The following is a 21,854-nucleotide window of genomic DNA, read 5'->3' on the forward strand; positions in this document are numbered from 1 at the left end:
CCTGTGATGACACATTCCTGTGTGGTGCTGGACATTGATACAGAGCTCTTACCACAGCTCACAAGCTGGTGTTCGAACCCTTCTCGCTTATGGAACTGGATTCTTCAACAAAAACAAAATTGCGACATGTCAAAAAAAAAAAAACATCACCGTAATGGCACTAAATGAGTCAAATGTACACGTTTGTTGTCTTGCTGACTTGAGGTGTTTTTCTGTCAGAAGTTAATACTTTAAAGCGGAGCACGGAGTTAGCTAGCTCGCTAGACAACGATATTACTTTAACACAAGTTTAGACTCACAATATTCGGTTGTTAAAGTGTGCTTCCCACCAATGGGAAAAGGAACGTTAAACGGTGCTTTCAAGCAGACTACAGTCACAAAACACTTACCATCCGTCGCTTCCAAGCCGAGTCGCGGTCATTCTGCCTCCCGTTGCTCGCCGGTGTTGTCCGTAAACAGCGTTCCTGCGGTCGTACCGTTTCCAGCCCTTTTACGGTCCGACCTACTCCGGTCATTGTGGTCCTTTAATCACTTTTAAGCTTTTTCAGCTGTTCTCTGAGTTGCTGTAATGTCCGGTGAGCCGAGTGCGGCCTCATTTCGGATCGCTTCATCCACTCTGTATTTTCTCCTCCGCCACCAAACATAAACGTCCGCAGCTCATCCACAGACCACGGTGTGGTTTTGTGCGAGTAAAAAAAAAAAAAAAAAAAAAAAACGCAGTGAAACGAAAGAAAACGACGGTCGCTGTAACGCCGCTGTGACTATTTAAAAATGGCGGGTTTTGATTTTCCTCTCGGACGGCGTACTCATGACTCATCCAGTGACGACGTTCTCTGACCAATCAGTGGCCGGCAGCCTGTTGACGTCACATTTTAGTATCGGCTCGGCTCGCTTGGAACCGCTCCCGAGCAGGTACTAAAAAAACCTACCCGGTACTAAAAACTACCCTAATGGAAAAGCGAAAAAACCCGAATAGAGTCGAGCCGAGTAGTGCTACTTTTGTGAAGTGGAAAAGCACCTTTAGTGATTGTAAGGCTTAATTGAGCCAGCAGCGCAAAGATCTGCAATGTCCCACAACAGAATCACAGCTATACCATAATTGTCTGAGGCCCAAATCTGTGTGTCTGTTATGTTAGTTAGTCCATTAGTAGTTAGTCTGTATGGCAAAAAATTAAAAAAACACACATAGATGGAATGTAATTTTTTTCCGGCATCATGTAAAATTACCTGACGATCTGCAGTTAGAATCTCCTAAGCAAAAATGTAACTCAAAGTATTTATTTATTTATTTATAACCCCAATTCCAATGAAGTTGGGATGTTGTGTAAAATGTAAATAAAAACAGAATACAATGATTTGCAAATCCTCTTCAACCTATATTCAATTGAATACACCACAAAGACAAGATATTCAGTGTTCAAACTGCTAAACTTTATTGTTTTTGTGCAAATACTGTATTTGCTCATTTTGAAATGGATGCCTGCAACATGTTTAAAAAAAGCTGGGACAGTATGTTTACCACTGTGTTACATCAGCTTTCCTTCTAACAACACTCAATAAGGGTTTGGGAACTGAGGACACTAATTGTTGAAGCATTGTAGGTGGAATTCTTTCCACCTTTTTTCTTGCTTGATGTACGACTTAAGTTGTTCAACAGTCCGGGGTCTCCCGCTGTCATATTTTGCGCTTCATAATGTGCCACACATTTTCAATGGGTGACAGGTCTGGACTGCATGCAGGCCAGTCTAGTACCCACACTCTTTTACTACGAAGCCACGCTGTTGGAACACGTGCAGAATGTGACTTGGCATTGTCTTGCTGAAATAAGCAGGGACGTCCCTGAAAAAGACGTTGCTTGGATGGCAGCATGTGTTGCTCCAAAACCTGGATGTACCTTTCAGCATTGATGGTGCCATCACAGATTTGTAAGTTGCCCATGCCATGGGCACTAACATACCCCCATAACATCACAGATGCTGGCTTTTGAACTTTGCACTGGTAACAATCTGGATGGTCTTTTTCCTCTTTTGTCCGGAGGACACAACGTCCATGATTTCCAAAAACAATTTGAAATGTGGACTCATCAGACCACAGCACACTTTTCCACTTTGTGTCTGTCCATTTCAAATGAGCTCAGGGCCAGAGAAGGTGGCGGTGTTTCTGAATGTTGTTGATGTATGACTTTCGCTTTGCATGGTAGAGTTTCAACTTGCACTTGTAGATGTAGCGACGGACTGTGTTAACTGGCAGTGGTTTTCTGAAGTGTTCCTGAGCCCACGCAGTGAGATCCTTTACATAATCATGTCGGTTTTTAATGCAGTACCGCCTGAGGGTTCGAAGGTCACGGGCATTCAATGTTGGTTTTCGGCCTTGCTGCTTACGTGTAGAAAGTTCTCCAGATTCTCTGAATCTTCTGATTATATTATGGACTGTAGATGATGGAATCCCTAAATTCCTTGGAATTGAACATTGAGAAACATTGTTTTTAAACTGTTGGACTATTTTTTCACGCAGTTGTTCACAAAGTGGTGATCCTCAACCAATCTTTGCTTGTGAATGGCTGAGCCTTTTGGGGATGCTCCTTTTATACTCAATCATGACACTCACCTGTTTCCAATTAGGTGTTCTTTGAGCTTTTATCAACTTTTGTTGCAAGTCTTTTGTTACCCCGTCCCAACTTTTTTGAAATGTGTTGCAGGCATCCATTTCAACATTAGCAAATATTTGCACAAAAACAAAAATGTTTATCAGTTTGAACATTTTTCGCTACTTGCACCCATCTTGTGTGTTTTTTAAGAGCTGAAGTAACATATGAATTTCTCCTCTGTGAGATCAGTAAAGTTTATCTTATCTTATTTTATTAAATATCTTGTCTTTGTGGCGTATTCAATTGAATATAGGTTGAAGAGGATTTGCGAATGATTGTATTCTGTTTTTATTTACATTTTACACAATGTCCCAACTTCATTGGAATTGGGGTTGTATTACATACATTATAAATCCCATTGCTCACAGTGGAGACAGTCAGGTCTCGCTGACATTAGCCTGTTATGCTAGTGTGTTTTCACACAAACATTATCCCGTTAATATGGTGTTAGCTTTGCTAACGGACTAATGTTAGCATGTATGTACGCATGTAAGTATGCATTTTTAAGCCTGCCATTATTATAAATGCCATTGCTCACAATGAAGTCACAGAGTTCTCATGGAAGTTAGCCTGTCAGCAATGCTAATGCAGGCTTGCTAGCACTATGTTAGCATTGCTTACAGGCTAACATGTATGTATTTATGTTACCATGTATGTGTATTAAGTCTATATTTTTAAAACACATTATAAATCCTGTTGCTCACAGTGGAGGCACTCAGCTCATGGTTATGTTACATGCGATGTCAGCTAACGCCAAGCTATCACCAAGGCAATTATACAACATATTCTATAAAGACTTTAAGCTACAATAAGGAAACAGTGCTGCAACATATATATATATATATATATATATATATATATATATATACATATACACATATATATATACATGTGTATGTGTATATATGTATATGTGTATGTGTGTGTGTGTGTTTTGTGCACTCCAGTTAATCAAACCATGGGAACGAGTTATATGATATACAAGTGCAATAGCATTTTGAGTACCAGAATTTTTTTTTTTGTATTTCTGTTGTGTGGGCCGCCAGAAGAGGAGGTACTGCTGGCCCACCACCAGAGGGCGCCCTGCCTGAAGTGCGGGCTTCAGGCATGAGAGGGCGCTGCCACCACGGACACAGCCGGGGGTGACAGCTGTCACTCATTATCTCCTGACAGCTGTCACTCATTCATGCTTCATCATCTCACTCCATAAAACCCGGACGTCATCTCCACCTCATCGCCGAGATATCGTCAAACCGTTCAGGTAGTATTCTCAGCCTTGAAAAGTGAACTGTGTATCAGTCTGAACTCTTTTTTGCAGCCGTTTTCCTGTGGTGTTCCGTGTCTATGAGACCGGCGTTCGGTGTGTCCAGCAACGGCTCCGCTGCACACCTCTACCAGATAAGTGGGTAGACAGGAGCTGCACGAGTGTGTGTTAGAGGTGGAGGTGGCATTCCCACCGTTGTTGCTACTAGGTGTGCACACACCCATATCTTATTGTCTCTGCTCCCTGCCAGCAGTACCAGATCCGACCTTCGAAGACGGTGGCCACCTGGGGACTCGGGACTTGGCGGCTCCAGTATTCTCCGGGTTCGGTGGCGGAGGAAATCGTGTGGTTCCGGTTCATCTCAGGACAGACGTCTTCTATCCTCGAGCCTGCCCACATGTCACCCTTGTGATTGACTGTAAAATTTCACATTCCTCTGTGTTGTGCTCATTCACAACAGTAAAGTGTTCATATTTGACTCTTTCATTGTCCGTTCATTTGCGCCCCCTGTTGTGGGTCCGTGTCACTACAATTTCCCCCTCTATGACCCTTCCGGGGCTCTGTGGGTGTGTTGTGGACACCTTCATGAGTGAACCATGGGTCCTTAAAGGACATGTCGCATGGTATCTGACGTCCCAGTTATCAACACAAGATCAAAGTATTGATGATTGTAAGTCTATCCTTGCACATGCGGTATGGTCACTGATGTATTTTATTGGTAATTATTCCTGTCGCTCTGAGAGTTAGCAGATGCATTTCTGGAAAACGTCTTACTCAGCAGTTCTCGGTGTGTCACCTACATTTTAGATAAAGCAGAAACATTCTGATGGTTGACAGAGTGAAATGAACGCTGCTGCGTCCAATAGCGAAGCTTCAGAGCTTTTATTGATAAGTGGTGGCTCGGATTTACATAGATGAACAGAGAGGAGGCGACACACTTCAACCCGGAACTCTTAACTTTTTCAGAATCTGTTGGATTTTGGAACCTAACATGTGCTGTTAGGTTCTGAGGCCAATGCTGTTTGTGTCGCAAGATGCTGTTTTACTGCCACTGTGAACATGGATGTGGAATGTCTCCACAGCGCTGTTCTTACAGACTGCCTGAACACATAAATTTATTTCTTTCATTGGAAAAAGTCAGAATACGTTATTTTCAGGAGATAATGGACTTTCTGTCTAACGTGCAAGAATCGTGAGAGAACTTGATGAGCTGACAGCGGAGCTGCAGCCGAACATATTTCTCTGGCTGGCAATTGCACACGCGATCCATGTGTGAGGACTTCTTTGGTGGAGAGGACTTTATATATTTAATCTTGGAAATCATTCTACAAGATGGTGAGTGCCGTGTTCAGTTTTTTCCCTTATGTATTTTGTTCTCCTCAATGGAGCTGGTAGGATTTATTTTTATTTTATTTTGAGTGAGTCTGTCGGATTTTGGATGGACCTCTCAGCTGTTTTTCAGGCTGTCTGATCACACAGATGTATTTCTTAGATTTTTCACAGTTATATCGATGACAACACTTCTAAGCGTTGTCTCTTAATAAGCTCAGCCTCTAGCAGATTGTTTTTAACAGGCTGCATTTATGACTAATGGCCGTGCGCGCACACAAAGTCTTCTCACAGTGGAGAGCAGCTGCTCCTTTTACCTTGACTGCATCAAAATGAACAGTTATCACTTAAAAAAGAGTCATAATAACACAACATCACACTTATGTATATTTTAGAATTAATCTGCGGCTCCGTTCTTGACATTGGCAGCTACATTCCATTAAAGCGTGCGGTTGGATGTTTTCCTCAAAGCTACATGAACACCGTTCTTAACACTCGGAAAAATGAGTACTCGTGAGTACTTCGTTTTTGTCAGTTTCCATAGCTGTTTGTTTGTTGCAAATGCCGTATACTTTGAGACCAGTCAGGGAAGTACACACAATAATCCCGGTGTATCATCGGATGGTCACTAACAGCCTAAATCTAAGTTGTTATGATTTCAGTGCAACATGTCCTTTAAAGATTCACTGCTTTCTTCTTTCTTTCAGCAACTGAAACATAAATTGCCACCTCACACAAATACTTTATGGAAGTCTGTTGGGTTTTTGCCATGACTGAGTGTGTCATTATACTTTTTCTTTCTTTTGGCTGCCTCTCTGCCGGTACCAGTTGCATCATAGAAGGTTTGAACATGCTTGAACTGCTGTGATGGGGTCTCATGTCAGGAACGCACACAAACCCATTGCAGTTACTCGACACATACTGCAATTTCTCACAATCCTGGCGTGTAACTTACATTCGTATCACATCATCATGCGCTGTATGGCCAGCTGATGAAGTGTCTTGTCTGAGGACACAGATGATCAAGCAGTGCCAGTCGTTGGGTCAACAGTCCTAGTACGTAGCCTCTGAACCACCTGTTCTTTTTAATATAATTAATGTCTGAGCTGTAAACTCATTTGAACCTCTGAAATAAATTCAGTGTAGTATTTGTGTGAATAAATGTCCCATTATCTATTGTACGTCTGTCTTTCCCTTTGTGAGTTTTTAAGGAGGTCTGTCCCTTTAATCAGGTCATTTTCATTGTCTTTACCCAGATATGTTTCTATTCCAGCTTTACTGTCCAGGGTTGGGGAGGGGCCAGCGACGTAATTGAAGTGGATCACACTCAACTGCTTACTTTGCTTTCCCCTTGTCTGTCCTGTCTTGTTGTCCAGGTCGTGTTCGAACCAGGAGACAGAGCTCAGGCAGTGTGTCGGGGGCCAGTAACTCAGTAGTAGACAGTCGGGGGCGCAGCCGAGCCAAAGTGGTCTCCCAGTCCCAGCGTATGTATAAATACACAGTCTCACATAAAGTTGATTTCAGATTCAGGATGTCTTTGGTCATTGGACAGATGGTGAAAATGTGTTCCACGTGACTGCATGGAACACATTCTAAGTGAGCACGCATCTCTGTCACTCACATAACACAATGATCTTCCTTCACACCGACGCTGTGCAAAAATCCCAAATTTGGAATTGTAATTCTGCATCCTGTTTGCTACCTCAGTTCAAATTCAAGAGTCATTCTTAATTTAGTTCTGAATTTTTGCACAGTCTTGCTGTGAGATCATACGATTTGTCTTTCTGTCTTTCCTTGTCTGCGATGTTTCTCATTCTGTACTGCGCCCTAAAGAAACCCTCAGGCTGTCATATGTCTTGTATATTACATGATCAGTTCATAACTAACTTGCCCAGTGTGCATGCTGAGAAAAACAAGCGTAATCATTGTTGATCTCCATTTGTCCTGCCTATTGCTTCTATCACCCAGGATCGAGATCAGCCAATCCCATCAGTGGTAAGGTGTCACCTTCATCAAACCACAAGTCAGATCGCTCAAACTGTAGCGGTGTTCGCCGAGCACGCGCAGCTTTCAGCTTTGCACATCACCTCATTCTTTCAGCTTTTTAACTTTCACCATCTGACAGCATGTTCTGATCATTCATTTCTAGTGCAGTTTGAAAACATTTGTATGTTCACACTCACCCGTGCTGCAGTAAACTGATGCAGCTCACGTAGCTAGAATGCAGCTTTGACCGTCCCTCAAACTGTGTCCAAGATAGTGTCTTAATGTTTGTGCATTCAGAGATGTTTGCCAATTTTATTTTGTCTGATTACCCCCCCCCCCCCAACACACACACACTCTCTCACTGGTGTATTATTCAGTCCCATTGGCCATACCCAGCTAGTATCACTACAAGTACAACATACACTGTTTGGTGCTTACATTTATGATACTTCAGTGCTCCTGAAGTGTTTATAACTGAGTTCTGGTTAGAGATTTGACAAGCTAATAGAGGTGTTAAAAGTTTGTGTCACTCCCTTAAGATTATCTGTTGTCATGCCTTACTTGTTGAAACTTGCACACGCATCCATGTTCATGTTTAACAGCCGGCAGCCGCTCCAGTTCTCCAGGCAAGTTACTCAGCCACGGCAGTTATGGACGGATTCCTCGAGCCACTGCAGCGGCCAGCAGTACTCCAGCTGACAAGCGCAGCAGGATCCCTCGCAGTCAGGGCTGCAGTCGCGAGACCAGCCCCAGCCGACTGGGCCTTGGTAAGACCGGGCTCTGACACACATAACACTCACACACAGTGCTGGTTTTTTCTTTCACAGCGGGCTAAATGAGGCTGTGCAAAATTGTTGTTTAAGGAGCAGTAGTAAATAATCATGACCTAGTGAAGTTAGAGAAACATTTTTTGTCATTTGCACTAGTCAGATGTAATTGACCTTTTTTGCAAACATGCAGAGAATTAAAACTTGCACGTTGACGCAACCAGTAAGTATGCTCATCTCCCAAGCGAAAAATCCCAGGTTCAAAGCTGCCTGAGGACCGTCCACCTTATACAACTGTGGTTATCTTCAGAAAACCAGATCAACATGTGGATCCCATGTGAAACTTCCTGCGGTGACCCTGAACAAAATGGGTGCAGTGCAACAGAATCTCATTGAATGAGATTCAATATAAAATAAGTAAAAACTGCATTTAAATTCTAGAGAAATAATTAAAATATTTAAATATTTATAATAGTTTATTAACAGCATGATAATGTTAATTCATCAAGTATGCTGTAAATTACAGCTTTATACTATATAGGTTGTTTTGTAAAGGCATTTACATATTTTTACTGTATTTTTTACAGAATTTTTCTGGCAGTCACAGCTGCCTGATTTTTTTATTTTTTTTTTAACCATTAAAAATGACTCTTTTTTTTTTTCTTTTTTTTTACAGTGTATAAACTGATACACATAAATCAAGCTGGGTAATGATGAACAAACTGGTGAACAATCTTAATGGTTCTAACCTTTTGTGAATCATTTTGTTATTGTTGCAGTAACTATAATATTTAGCCGGTAAATACATCAGTTGGTCACAGATCGTGATACTGATTGACTGATGTGTACGTAATCGTGGTTGTGGTTGTCATTGGCGTGAAAGCTGGTGATGTCACACACAAAGATATTTATTCCTGCTAGATCGTTGTCAGCATCAGCGGTTGCAGCAGTTGATTGGTGACACATGAAAGCGTCTTCCAAAACCACGTGTCTTCATGTCCACAACTTAGTGTGGGTATGAGAGTCTGTCTTCACTGACAGCCCGTGCCTTTACTTGTCATGGTTGAAATACTGCTGATCATTGCCGTTACCACAGATGGTCAATCATCTGTCTCCATCTTAGCTTCTTGCCTGTGTTACTGAGGTTGAAATCATTCCTCTTTTTTGTCAGCATGTTGACGTGTAAACCATATTTTAATGGGTTGGCTGAGATTTTATGAAATGTGTTATGAAATTAAAGCCGGGTGTTATTTTCAAAGTCGCTCAACTGAGCAAATGTGTAATGTGTCTGAAGTAGCACATACTCATTTTTGTCAGTTTGTCATTTGTAAGAACATCAGTATTTGCAGTGTTTGGTGATATAGCTGGTGTCATACATATTCATATAATGTCCCCTGTTACTGCGATTTAACACAGCTATATTGTTGAGTGACTTAATTAATGGTAACACTGCTGTTTAGCATGTGCAGTTTCTAACCCACACCAGCTGTGTGATAAACTCTTTCACCTACCACTTCTTTTACTCTGTGCTTCGTCTTTTGTTTTGCTCGTATCTGTTGTCTCAAATTCATTTTCCTTTTTTTGTCCTCCTTTATCTACCTGATTTTCTACTGCATAATTGCAAGGATTTCGGATGATTCTATCATAAATTGTTTTTCACGCTGACTTTTTGTTCAGAGCACAATATTCTGGGAAATACTGGCATTTATGTTGCAGCAAAAATTTGCTGCATATATTAGTATCACTGATTATGTTTATAATGTTTTGGCTTTTATTGTTGCTGGTGGTGTAGATTTTGTTTATTTATTTTAACTTGGATGATCCTCTGTCCATTGCCACCACCAGGTGAACTTGAAAATAGGCTGACTGTGATGTTTTCAAACCACATTCCCTGTTGGGTCTCCATGGCAAACTTGGACAGGAGTGATTTGTGACAGAAGGATATTTTTAAGAATGAAAAGGAAAGTTTACAAGACAGTAGTGAGACCATCTATGTTGTATGGCTTAGAGGTTGTGGCGCTAATAAAAAGACAGGAGGCAGAGCTGGAGGTGGCAGATCTAAAGATGCTGCAATTTTCTTTGAGAGGGACGAGGATGGACTGGATTAGGAATGAACATATCAGTGGGACAACACAGGTAGGATGTTTTGAAGGTAAGGTCATAGAGGTGAGATTAAGATGGTTGGGACATGTGCAGAGGAGGGAGTGAGAAGGATCCTGAGGATGGAGCCACCAGGCAGGAGGAGAACAGCTCTGGAGGCCAAGAGGAGGTTTATGGATATGTTGAGGGAGGGCATGGAAATACGTAGGTGGTGTGACACAGGAAGATGTAGAAGACGGTGTGAGATTAAGTTAGGTGATCTACTGTAGCAACTCTTGACGGGAGCAGCTGAAAGAACAAGAAGGTTGCAGTCAGACTTCATCTTTGTGCCCTTTGGTAGTCTCTGTGTGTGCTGAATGAAAGGTTGACGGTAGTCCGACAACAAGCTAGTAATCCTTTCACCTGAGTCCATTTCCTCAATAACACAGCACTGTGTGCTTGTTGCAGTTCAGCTGAAAAGGAAGGACATCTGGCACTCTTATTGGTTTGATACCATGTGGGGACTACATAATGAGTATTGAAGACCGTAAACCCAACCTTTTTTTTTCCACCTTTATTTCATTCTGCTTAAATAGCAGAGTGTGGTGGGGCAGTCCTCAAATGGGCTTGTTTGTTGTTGTTGTTGCTGTTTTTGTTTTTGTTTTTTCTTCCATTAAAATAGGGACATAAAATGTGGAAGTTTACTTTGAATTAAATATTTGGCAGTATTACAGTCCCCTCTGAATGTAAAGTGAAGCAACAAGGCCATTTAATTTGATTTTGCTCCACATTGAAGATATTTCCATTGGATTTCTCTCTGCACAGTCAACACTTTGACCACATACAGAAACACTTGTGGCGGCAGAGTCGAGGAAGTTATTGAAAGCCTGACTTTTCATCTTGATCCCGGGTAATTGCTAACATCCAGATTGAAATATCAGGACAATGAAGGCTAATGTTATCACAAGCTGATACAATAGAAAACACGAGCCAGATGAAACTGGTATCGAGGATAAATGTCCTGGGCGTTTGATTTGAAATTCTCTCTGAAACGTTGTACACACACTTCTTTGTTAAAGCTCCAGCAGTTCTGCTCCATAGAGCTGTTCCACAATATGCAGCCGTTGTTTTGTCATTTACGCTTATTTTCTGTTTGTTTGTTTTGTTTTGATTTTTCCCCTATCATTTATTTTTCTGTTTCTCGCCTTATAATTTATGGAGTGAATTATGTCTTTCTAATGTAAGCAAAACATTAAAAATCCAAGCAAGAATAAAAAAAAATCCATGTAGAAAATCTATAAATAAATATATAATTTTGTATCTATCCTCCTCCATTTCAAGTAAAACTATTGCTTTCTGCTTTTGCCAGTCAAAAAGTTCTGTTTTGAAGTTGAAAGGTTTTGTGCATTAACTGACGTCATTGCATCCAGTTCAACTTGAAGGCAAAACATTTTAAGTGTTGATCTGCATACCTTTTGGACTTAAGTACAGAACTTTCCGTTGTGAACAAAATTTTTGATTTAAAATGAGGAAGTCCAGTTCAACTTGCAGGCATGACTAATTTGCAAAAGATTTTGATGTGGAAAACCTTTCGACCTTTTGAAAACCTTTGTTGAATTGCAAAACAGTTTGACCCACAAGCAAATGTTTTTGACTTAAAGTGAAAGTGTATGGGTTCACAATCCATTTTTAATTTCATTTCATTTAATTTATTTTAAAGTCTGTTGTGGTTTTTGTTCTCAAAACATTTTTTTTTTTTTTTTTTTTACTTCTTGCTTTGAGAGTTTTTATTATTATTTGCTTGCATTAAAAAGACACAAAATTCACTCCATCATTTCACCACAAATGCACAATGACAATCCCAACTAACGTGTTGTCCTGATAGCCAACCTGTGTGGTAAAGCTCTTCTTCCTGCTGCTCTTCCCTACCGCACGCTAGCCCGGAGCCGCATTCCCCGACCCAGCATGAGTCAGGGTTGCAGTCGCGACACTAGTCGTGAGAGCAGCCGGGACACCAGCCCTGCTCGGGGCTTCACTCCTCTGGGTGAGTACCTCTGAGCCTCTCCTTCTGGAATAGCTCTGCCTGAGCAGAGCGTCCTAACCAGGAAAGAGGCTCACACAAGCCCCGCCCCCCCCCACACATCATCTCCTGGCTGTTGTTAACGGGAATCTTATATGTACTTGTGTTCCAAAATATAACCTTCACTCTGACCGTCTTTCTTTCTGCATGCACTAACTACATCTTTGTGGTTTTAGTGGCAGGTATTATCCTTTTTGTTCCTTTTTGAATAATTTGTTGTTTTTAATGTATACACAACATTTTTTAAAATTGTAAATCCATTTGAACTTGTAAATTGAGTTGAGATAATAGATTGGATTCTAAATATTAATGGCACTTTTACCTGTGTATACTAATTGTTGTATACTTTTCTTTGTTTTTTTTTTCCAACCAAAGAAACTATATACAAAATTAACAGCAAAGATGTTAATGAACTCTGTCATTGCTGATCAGTGCCTTAGCAGTTTGTGCGCTGTAGCAGCTATTGTGCACATGCTGTAGCAGTCTGTGGTGCACATTGCAGCCATAGATTTATCATTAATGAAATGCTAAAAAAAAACAGAGCAACAACCAAATATTTTACATTGAGCTACAGCAAACCAGTTAGTATCGTTGGCATTCCATTCAATGGATGTTTTTATTTATTTACTTTTTGTTTGTTTTGTTTGGGGGTTTTTTTCCAACAGTGTATGTAAACAGCATCCAGTGGTTTGAATGTCTTCATGTTTTTCTGTTTCACAGCATTGAAATATAGTCTGTTCAATTTTTTTCTTCTTTGACACGGCCATTAGAATGCCATTTAAATGTAATCAGATACAGTGCATCTGGAAAATGTTCACAGTGCCTCACTTTTGCCACATTTTATGTTACAGCCTTATTCCAAAGTGGAGTAAATTCATTTTTTTCCTCAAAATTCTACTCACAACACTCAATAATGACGATATCAAAAAGCTTTTTTGAAATGTTTGCAAATTTATTAAAAATAACAAACTAAGAAATCATGTGTACATATATATTCACGCCATTTGCTCATTAGTTTGTTGATGTGCCTTTTCCATCAACTACAGCATCAAGTCTTCTCAAATATGATGCCACAAGCTTGGTGCACCTATCTTTAGGCAGTGTTGCCCATTCCTCTTTGCAGCACCTCTCAACCTCTATCAGATTGGATGGGGAGTGTTGGTGCACAGCCATTTTTAGATCTCTCCAAAGATGTTCAATTGGATACAGGTCTGGGCTCTTGCTGGGTCACTCAAGGACATTCACGGAGCTGTCCTTGGCTGTGTGATTAGGGTCATTGTCCCACTGAAAGATGAACTGCCGCCCCAGTCTGAGGTCAGGAGTGCTCTGGAGCAGGTTTTCATCCAGGATGTCTCTGTACATTGCTTCTTAGTTATTTCTTAGTTTTTTATTTTTTAATAAATTAGCAAAAATATCATAAAAACCTTTTTCACATTGGATTATTGTGTGGAGATGTTTGAGGAAAAAATTAATTTCATCCATTTTTTAATAAAGCTGGAACATAAAAAAAGTGGAAAAAGTGAAGCGCTGTGAATATTTTCCAGATGTATCTAATGTGATGTAATTATTTGCAAATATTAAGCGAAATAGGTGATGGTGAATATTTGTTTTCTTCAATGTCACAACTAAATCAGTGGTACAAGCCAATTTATTTAAAGTTTGTTGTTATTTATTGGGTACAGAGGTAACATAATTATTGAAATAGAGATGAATCAAAGCTCAGGTACAAGGCTGTTCACCCTTTACGTCTATGTAGCCTGACAGAGCTTGAGCAGTTTTGCAAAGAAAAGTCAAAAAATGTTCTCAAAGATGTCAACATGACTAAAAAACAATATAAAACAGTGTAACATTAAAATTTCCAAGGAGATGAATGTGCTTTTTTAAGCAGCATGTAGATTAACAAACCATGCGTTGGAGTTACTTTTTTTTTTTTTTTTTTTTTAAGGATGGAGAAAAAACCTATCCCTCATACTCCATTGACTTTTGTCATGTTAATAGCTGGAACTGACAAACGGCTAATGTTGATTTTGGTTACTCATCATCAGCCTTAAACTGAAGACATGAACGGATGGATGTTGGCCTGCTGCTGAATTATACTTTTTTGTTTTGTTTTAGAAGTTTGCTTCCATTAAAAGACATATATACTACATGTTACATCATGTATTATCAGTTATCAAGTTGTTCAGCAATTAATATGGCTTTATACACCCTTCAGAAAACCATACACCCAAAGGCCGAAGGGTCTCTGGACCTGTTGCTGGAGTTGGATGCAGCTCGGCACAGCAAACGGGGGCAGTGTGAGTGGCCCGCTGCGGCGCTTACCGAGCCCGCAGACTCAATAAGCGCATCGGAGGCAGTGAGAGCAATCGCGGTGATGCCGACCGGCCCACCTGATAAGGACGCAGAACACAGTGCACTGTAAAAAAAAAAAAAAAAGAAGAAGAAGCATGCAAAATTGAAAATTGCAGTAAAAAAAATCTGTGAAACTGCGAGGCCGCGAAAGGGAGTTATGTTCTAAAAATAACCCGTGATAGGCGAAATCCGCGAAGTAGTCAACGTTATTTTTTACAATTATTATAGATGTTTTAAGGCTGTAAAACCCCTCACTACACACTTTATACACGTTTCTCAAACAGGCATTAACATTTTCTCACTTTGCTCTCCTGTGTAAACACTCAAAGTTCAAACCTTAGTAGAAAAAATAGAACGTTTTCCTATAAATAATTATGGTGGCTTTTAGAACTAACGAATTTAATTTTAACGGTCAACCTACAAGGTTGGACACGTAAGAAATTGTTAATAGTGAGTCACCAGTATTTCACAGTTCCTCTGACCGCGCCTCTTCGTCGTGGTGCCGCTGCACTGTCCAGATTGGCTGATTACTTGGGTGGTATGAAAAATATTACCCGTCCGTGAAAAGGGTGTATTGCTATTTATTCTTTAGTGTTTCATCCAATCATATTGGCGTATTGTTTATAGGTATATGACAATGTGCCTTATTGTGGTCTGGTGGACAAAGATTAGAAATGCAGTGTGAGTAAAAGTGACTGTTTTGGGAGCACCAAACTAATTTGGGCTCATATTAAAGAGTAGATGAACCCATGATAGATATGTAATCAGTATTAAAATTTAAATAAATCTATTACGTCAGTTATTAACAGGTGAAGCTTTCACATATCAAACCATTGCTCCGCACAGTGAACGCTAAAGCCACTGCTGTCTATTTGTGTATTTCTGGATGTATATCAGTTGAAAAGCATTTTGATGTGAATGCAGCAGTTCCTGTTTGTCAAACCAGATCACCAGTTCTAAAACGTAATTCTGTTCTGTGCACACGAAGGCTGTGTCCCAATCCAGGGTTTCCACCATTCTGAGGGCTGTTCAATGAAAGTCTTCTGGCTTCAGACCTTCAAACACAGAGGACACTGGAACAAACTGTGAAATGAGACTCTCTAGACCTACAGAGCATTTTGCTATTGTGTCACTAATATTTCCCACCCCTACTGCCTGTTGCCTGGCAACCTTGACAGCTGCATGCGACAAGTTAGCATAGTAAGCATATTCCATAGGATACTGTATTTTCTGGCGTATAAGTCACTTTTTTTTTTTTGCTAGTTTGGGAGGACCTGCAGATTATGCTCTGGTGTGACTTACATACAGAAAAGTCACACATTTGGTATAATAATAGTAATAATAATGACTGTTTCTGAGTTTCACAGGAATCAAATCACTAAATAAAATAAATTCTAATAATAAAAGAATAAATGCCCGTAGTACAAACTACACGGCAACAATACACTAAAATCCCAAATTAAAGAACTCACAATACAGACAAAAAGGTGTGACTTGTACTCCAGTGCTACTTATACTCTGGTGCAAATTATATATGGGGTTTTTTTTTCGGTCAAGCGACATTTTATAACAGGTAAAATATGTATTATACACCGGAAAATACAGTAATTATTTTTCAATACTTATTTATGCTTTACTTATAAATATTACTTATTTACAATTTTACATATGGAGCCTAAAAGTGTGATTTTTGTCCTTTTTACCTGAGACCATCTAAATATAGCCATTGGGTATTGCAAAGGTTCTGCGTCCATCCGTCCATCCGTCCATCTGTCTGTGCTCAGCATAAGTCCATTCCTATTACTGCCAGAGTCTTCAAATTCACAGGGAACATTCCTGTGACACAGACCTTGTACAGGTTCAAAGATGGCTAACCTTGACCTATTTTAAAAGGTCAAAACATCATATTCTGTTTCCTGTTTTTATGGTATGAATCATGCTAATCTGTTATTTTTAAATCATTTTTTAAATAAATCATATATATATATATATATATATATATATATATCATATTAAATCATATTTTTAAATAAATCTGTCATGCAAATCTGAGGGGCTGACAGCTAATCAGAGTAGAGAGGCACCGTGACTTCACTGGCTGGTCTCTCTCTGGCTGCTAATCCAACATGGCGGAATCTGCTCCGAAACCGCTGCTTTCTGTGTAACTATAACATGTTTGTCATATATTATGTAAAACCTAGCGAGAAATGAACACTTCTAAAACTGAAAATGCTGTTTTTGTAACCTGGTAACACCTCTGGAGTGATTTACAAGACATCTCGTGGACGTCAGTGTGCACACGCATCACACGCTATCAAAGGTAGCTTCCGGTCTTTTCAAAAGCTTGTGTATGCACACACGCACACCCTCCTGCAGCTGCCGTACAGATTCTGTATGAGCAACGTACATGCTCATACAGCTAAGGGTATTTTAGCATTGCTTCATATTAAAAATTTATCAACTGTGTTTTCTTGGAAAAAAATAATCCAATGTTTGAGCCGCGAAGGATACACCTGTTGTATCCGTCATTTTCAGAGGAAAGAAAGTTGCATACGTTGGCTGCTTTACAAGGAACTGGGACAGTCTAGTTGTGCCACTTAAGCAGCTGATAATTGCAGCCTTAGAAGCATGCAGCTGTTGAACTGGAATAAAACCCAATTCGATTCTGTGGTGAGCGTGGCACTCATGACAAATGGCACCACCTCAAAGATCACAGTGTTTCCGTCTGCACAGGTTTTCAAAACATGAAAAAAAATTAATTATATCAGATCAAAAACTGGAGAATCATAACCATCAATTCAGGAAACAAAATGTCTGCTGCAATAGTATATATATTTATTACTTATTATCATTTTTGTTGTCATAATGTGTTATTTGCATATGTTACTATACATACAGTATTGTGTCATCAGTGTATATATGCATAATATGTGTGTGTGTCATTTGTGACTCACACGAGGGTGATAAATGGCCTGTCCCCTGCAGCCTCCCGACGTCACTCCCGTTCCACCAGTGCTCTCTCAACAGCCGACCCCCACGGCCAGTCAGGTGACCTGCATGCCCAGACCGTCTCAACGTCCCAGTCCCCCCAAATTCTCCATTGTAGAAGCTTTCATGCCTGCCCGCATGCCTCTGTGGTTGTGTTCAGTTATGTGACTTTGGGGAACATCCATCTTTCCATGATGTTTTCTCATGCCAGTTTTACCTGGAACTTTAGCAAAGAGGACCACGCTAAGGATAGATAAGACCTCTTTAGCATGTGAAGGGAAACATCTATAGATAGCTATATGGAATTGTAATCTGTGAAATGATCTGCTACCTCAAACTAACTTTATCAGCTTTTTTTTTTTACCCTGTTTTTGCTTCTTTTTCTTAAATCACAGGTGGTTGCTGTAGATTCACATTTTAAAAGTTGTTTGTGTTTTGTTTTGTTGCAAGAGTTGACTGTCACATTATTTTACATTTTTTGGCTTTGTGATCTTTGAAATGTGATTTTTTTTTTTTCCTCCCTTGTTTTAAACCTTATTCCCTCATATTTGTGGCTTTTCCTCTTTGGTGCGTTGATGGTGCCTGGTGTCTTTCAGTTTTTCCTGGGTTAAATGATTTACTACCCTGGAGGGTTGTGGTTTTACCCAAAGGGTTAGTTATTTTTCTCTTAGTGGTTGGGTTCACTTATCAGCTGTTTATTTACAGTATGTTGCTTTGTGTTCAAATGTCTCCACAAGAAATTATTTTAAAGTACTATTTCCTGTGTGTGCTTGTGCTGTAATAAGAATGTTATCCTTTTGTTTGGTCAGGTAAATTTCAAAGAGCCCTGTTATTTCACTTCCTGATTCTGTCTTTTTTTTAATTTTTTAGATCGGTATGGGTTGATCCATCATGCAAGAATTTCAGCATCAGTCAATGCCATGAGGGTTCTTAACACCGGCACTGAGGTGGAGGCAGCAGTTGCTGATGCTCTGGTGAGTTGCCATGGCATTCTACTGTCAGGAACGTCCCATGTTGAGAACAGCGCTGTTAATGAGATTATATCCTCTCGTTAAGATGAGGCAATACAGATGAACCAAAAGCCATGTAATCAAGTTCATGGTTACATTGCAACACCTATTGTTCTATCCCTGTCCTGACACTCAGGCATGATTTTCAGTGAATAGTTTCCAGAATTTAGGTTCTGACTGAAACTGAGTAAGATGTACTGTGTTCTTGTAGAGTTTGATTTTAAAGGGAAGGCAGTATAAATCGTGTGTGTGTGTGTGTGTGTGTGTGTGTGTGTGTGTGTGTGTGTGTGTGTGTGTCAGTCACAGTGGATAAAATAAGTATTGAACACATCACCTTTTTTTGCAGTAAATTTGTTTCTAAAGGTCCTCCTAACATGAAATTTTCACCACATCTATAATATGTAACAACCCAAGTAATCCACATATTCAAAGAAACCAAAACAAATAAGTACAGAAATGAAGTTATGTGTAATATAATGGAATGACACATTCAATCAATCAATCAATCAATCAATCAATCAATTTTTTTATATAGCGCCAAATCACAACAAACAGTTGCCCCAAGGTGCTTTATATTGTAAGGCAAGGCCATACAATAATTATGTAAAACCCCAACGGTCAAAACGACCCCCTGTGAGCAAGCACTTGGCTACAGTGGGAAGGAAAAACTCCCTTTTAACAGGAAGAAACCTCCAGCAGAACCAGGCTCAGGGAGGGGCAGTCTTCTGCTGGGACTGGTTGGGGCTGAGGGAGAGAACCAGGAAAAAGACATGCTGTGGAGGGGAGCAGAGATCGATCACTAATGATTAAATGCAGAGTGGTGCATACAGAGCAAAAAGAGAAAGAAACAGTGCATCATGGGAACCCCCCAGCAGTCTACGTCTATAGCAGCATAACTAAGGGATGGTTCAGGGTCACCTGATCCAGCCCTAACTATAAGCTTTAGCAAAAAGGAAAGTTTTAAGCCTAATCTTAAAAGTAGAGAGGGTGTCTGTCTCCCTGATCTGAATTGGGAGCTGGTTCCACAGGAGAGGAGCCTGAAAGCTGAAGGCTCTGCCTCCCATTCTACTCTTACAAACCCTAGGAACTACAAGTAAGCCTGCAGTCTGAGAGCGAAGCGCTCTATTGGGGTGATATGGTACTACGAGGTCCCTAAGATAAGATGGGACCTGATTATTCAAAACCTTAAAAGTAAGAAGAAGAATTTTAAATTCTATTCTAGAATTAACAGGAAGCCAATGAAGAGAGGCCAATATGGGTGAGATATGCTCTCTCCTTCTAGTCCCCGTCAGTACTCTAGCTGCAGCATTTTGAATTAACTGAAGGCTTTTTAGGGAACTTTTAGGACAACCTGATAATAATGAATTACAATAGTCCAGCCTAGAGGAAATAAATGCATGAATTAGTTTTTCAGCATCACTCTGAGACAAGACCTTTCTGATTTTAGAGATATTGCGTAAATGCAAAAAAGCAGTCCTACATATTTGTTTAATATGCGCTTTGAATGACATATCCTGATCAAAAATGACTCCAAGATTTCTCACAGTATTACTAGAGGTCAGGGTAATGCCATCCAGAGTAAGGATCTGGTTAGACACCATGTTTCTAAGAGTTGTGGGGCCAAGTACAATAACTTCAGTTTTATCTGAGTTTAAAAGCAGGAAATTAGAGGTCATCCATGTCTTTATGTCTGTAAGACAATCCTGCAGTTTAGCTAATTGGTGTGTGTCCTCTGGCTTCATGGATAGATAAAGCTGGGTATCATCTGCGTAACAATGAAAATTTAAGCAATACCGTCTAATAATACTGCCTAAGGGAAGCATGTATAAAGTGAATAAAATTGGTCCTAGCACAGAACCTTGTGGAACTCCATAATTAACTTTAGTCTGTGAAGAAAATTCCCCATTTACATGAACAAATTGTAATCTATTAGACAAATATGATTCAAACCACCGCAGTGCCTTTAATACCTATGGCATGCTCTAATCTCTGTAATAAAATTTTATGGTCAACAGTATCAAAAGCAGCACTGAGGTCTAACAGAACAAGCACAGAGATGAGTCCACTGTCCGAGGCCATAAGAAGATCATTTGTAACCTTCAGTAATGCTGTTTCTGTACTATGATGAATTCTAAAATGTGTATTGTGACCTCCAAAGATTTCAATTTTGGTCTCAACTGACCAGACTATATTCTCCCAGTATTTCTTAGGCTTGTGTAAATGTTCTGCAGCAAACTTTGAACGAGCTTCACTGTGCTTTTTCTTCAGCAATGGAGTCTCGCGTGGTGAGCATGTATACTGGTCATGGTGGTCATGTGCATTACTTATTTTCTTTGAAACCATTGTTCAGTTGTTCTTCACAAGTGATCTTGGACAACTCTTCTGATAATTTTTTTTCACTCCTCTGTCAGAAATCTTGTGAGGAGCATCTGGTTGTGGCCAGTTTATGATGAAATAATGTTATTTCCACGTCCGGATTATGGCCCCACATTTATATGTGTGTATTACTTGGGTTGTTACTGACATCTGGTGAAAATGTCATGTTAACAGCACCTTTCAAAATATATTCACTGAGGAAAAAAAATGAGCTGTTAAACACTTATTTTATCCAATGTATGTAGTGTGTGTGTGTGTGTGTATATGTATTATATAACTTATACTGGGGTGTCACGGTACAGAAAAGTCACTGTTCAGTTCTTTTTCATGTTTCGATGTTATGATTTAGTATGAGTTCGATACAGGAGCTTTAATATGAGCTGCACAGAGCTGCCATCAGCCACTTAAGCACTGTGAGACAAAATGTAAATGTAAGCTTTCTTTTTTCTTCTAATGTTTATGAATTGATTACATCTCTTGTCATTCTCCTTGGGATGAATTTACTGTGCAGTGTTAAGTGTTTTGTTATTTGTCTGTTGATGTGGCGCGACATGTGGAACCAGACTCCCTTCAATATTTTGTCCATTTTAAGTTTGATTTACTTTTGCGCAAATGACGACATCTCATAATACCTCACTCTGTACAGGTGAGGTATTATCAGATAAAATCATAAGGTGAAATCATTTGGTGCCCAACTCATCTGTGAAATTTCATACTAATTCATATAAAACATCAATTTATAAGTTGGTGGCGTTTTCTGTGTAAAATCGAATGCTCACTAATCTCATCCTGGGACGGCGATTCAACACGAATGCGTATCAGTACACTTTCACTTTTATGTTCATGTTTTGGAAGAAAAGGGTAAATTAACCAATTCCATTTATTGTCCCAAAGTTTCCCTTTGAAATAATCCGTTCACTCACTTTAACTGCTTGGTTTGCTGTTTCCTCTTCGCCTTAAACACACAGATGGCAGA

At 39.8% G+C, this 21,854-nt stretch overlaps 1 protein-coding gene across 1 annotated transcript in view; it reads left to right on the forward strand.

The window, feature by feature from the left end:
- Positions 1 to 21,854, forward strand: part of clasp1a (cytoplasmic linker associated protein 1a) — a 234,507-nt gene that overhangs the window by 159,027 nt on the left and 53,626 nt on the right. Inside the window, 6 exon segments of the mRNA XM_034187292.1 lie at positions 6,617 to 6,724; positions 7,209 to 7,235; positions 7,829 to 7,993; positions 12,012 to 12,116; positions 17,490 to 17,552; positions 18,363 to 18,466. Of these exon segments, the coding sequence (XP_034043183.1) occupies positions 6,617 to 6,724; positions 7,209 to 7,235; positions 7,829 to 7,993; positions 12,012 to 12,116; positions 17,490 to 17,552; positions 18,363 to 18,466 (572 nt within the window).

This window comes from Thalassophryne amazonica, chromosome 14 (assembly GCF_902500255.1).
Source record: "Thalassophryne amazonica chromosome 14, fThaAma1.1, whole genome shotgun sequence".
Lineage (NCBI taxonomy): Eukaryota > Metazoa > Chordata > Actinopteri > Batrachoidiformes > Batrachoididae > Thalassophryne > Thalassophryne amazonica.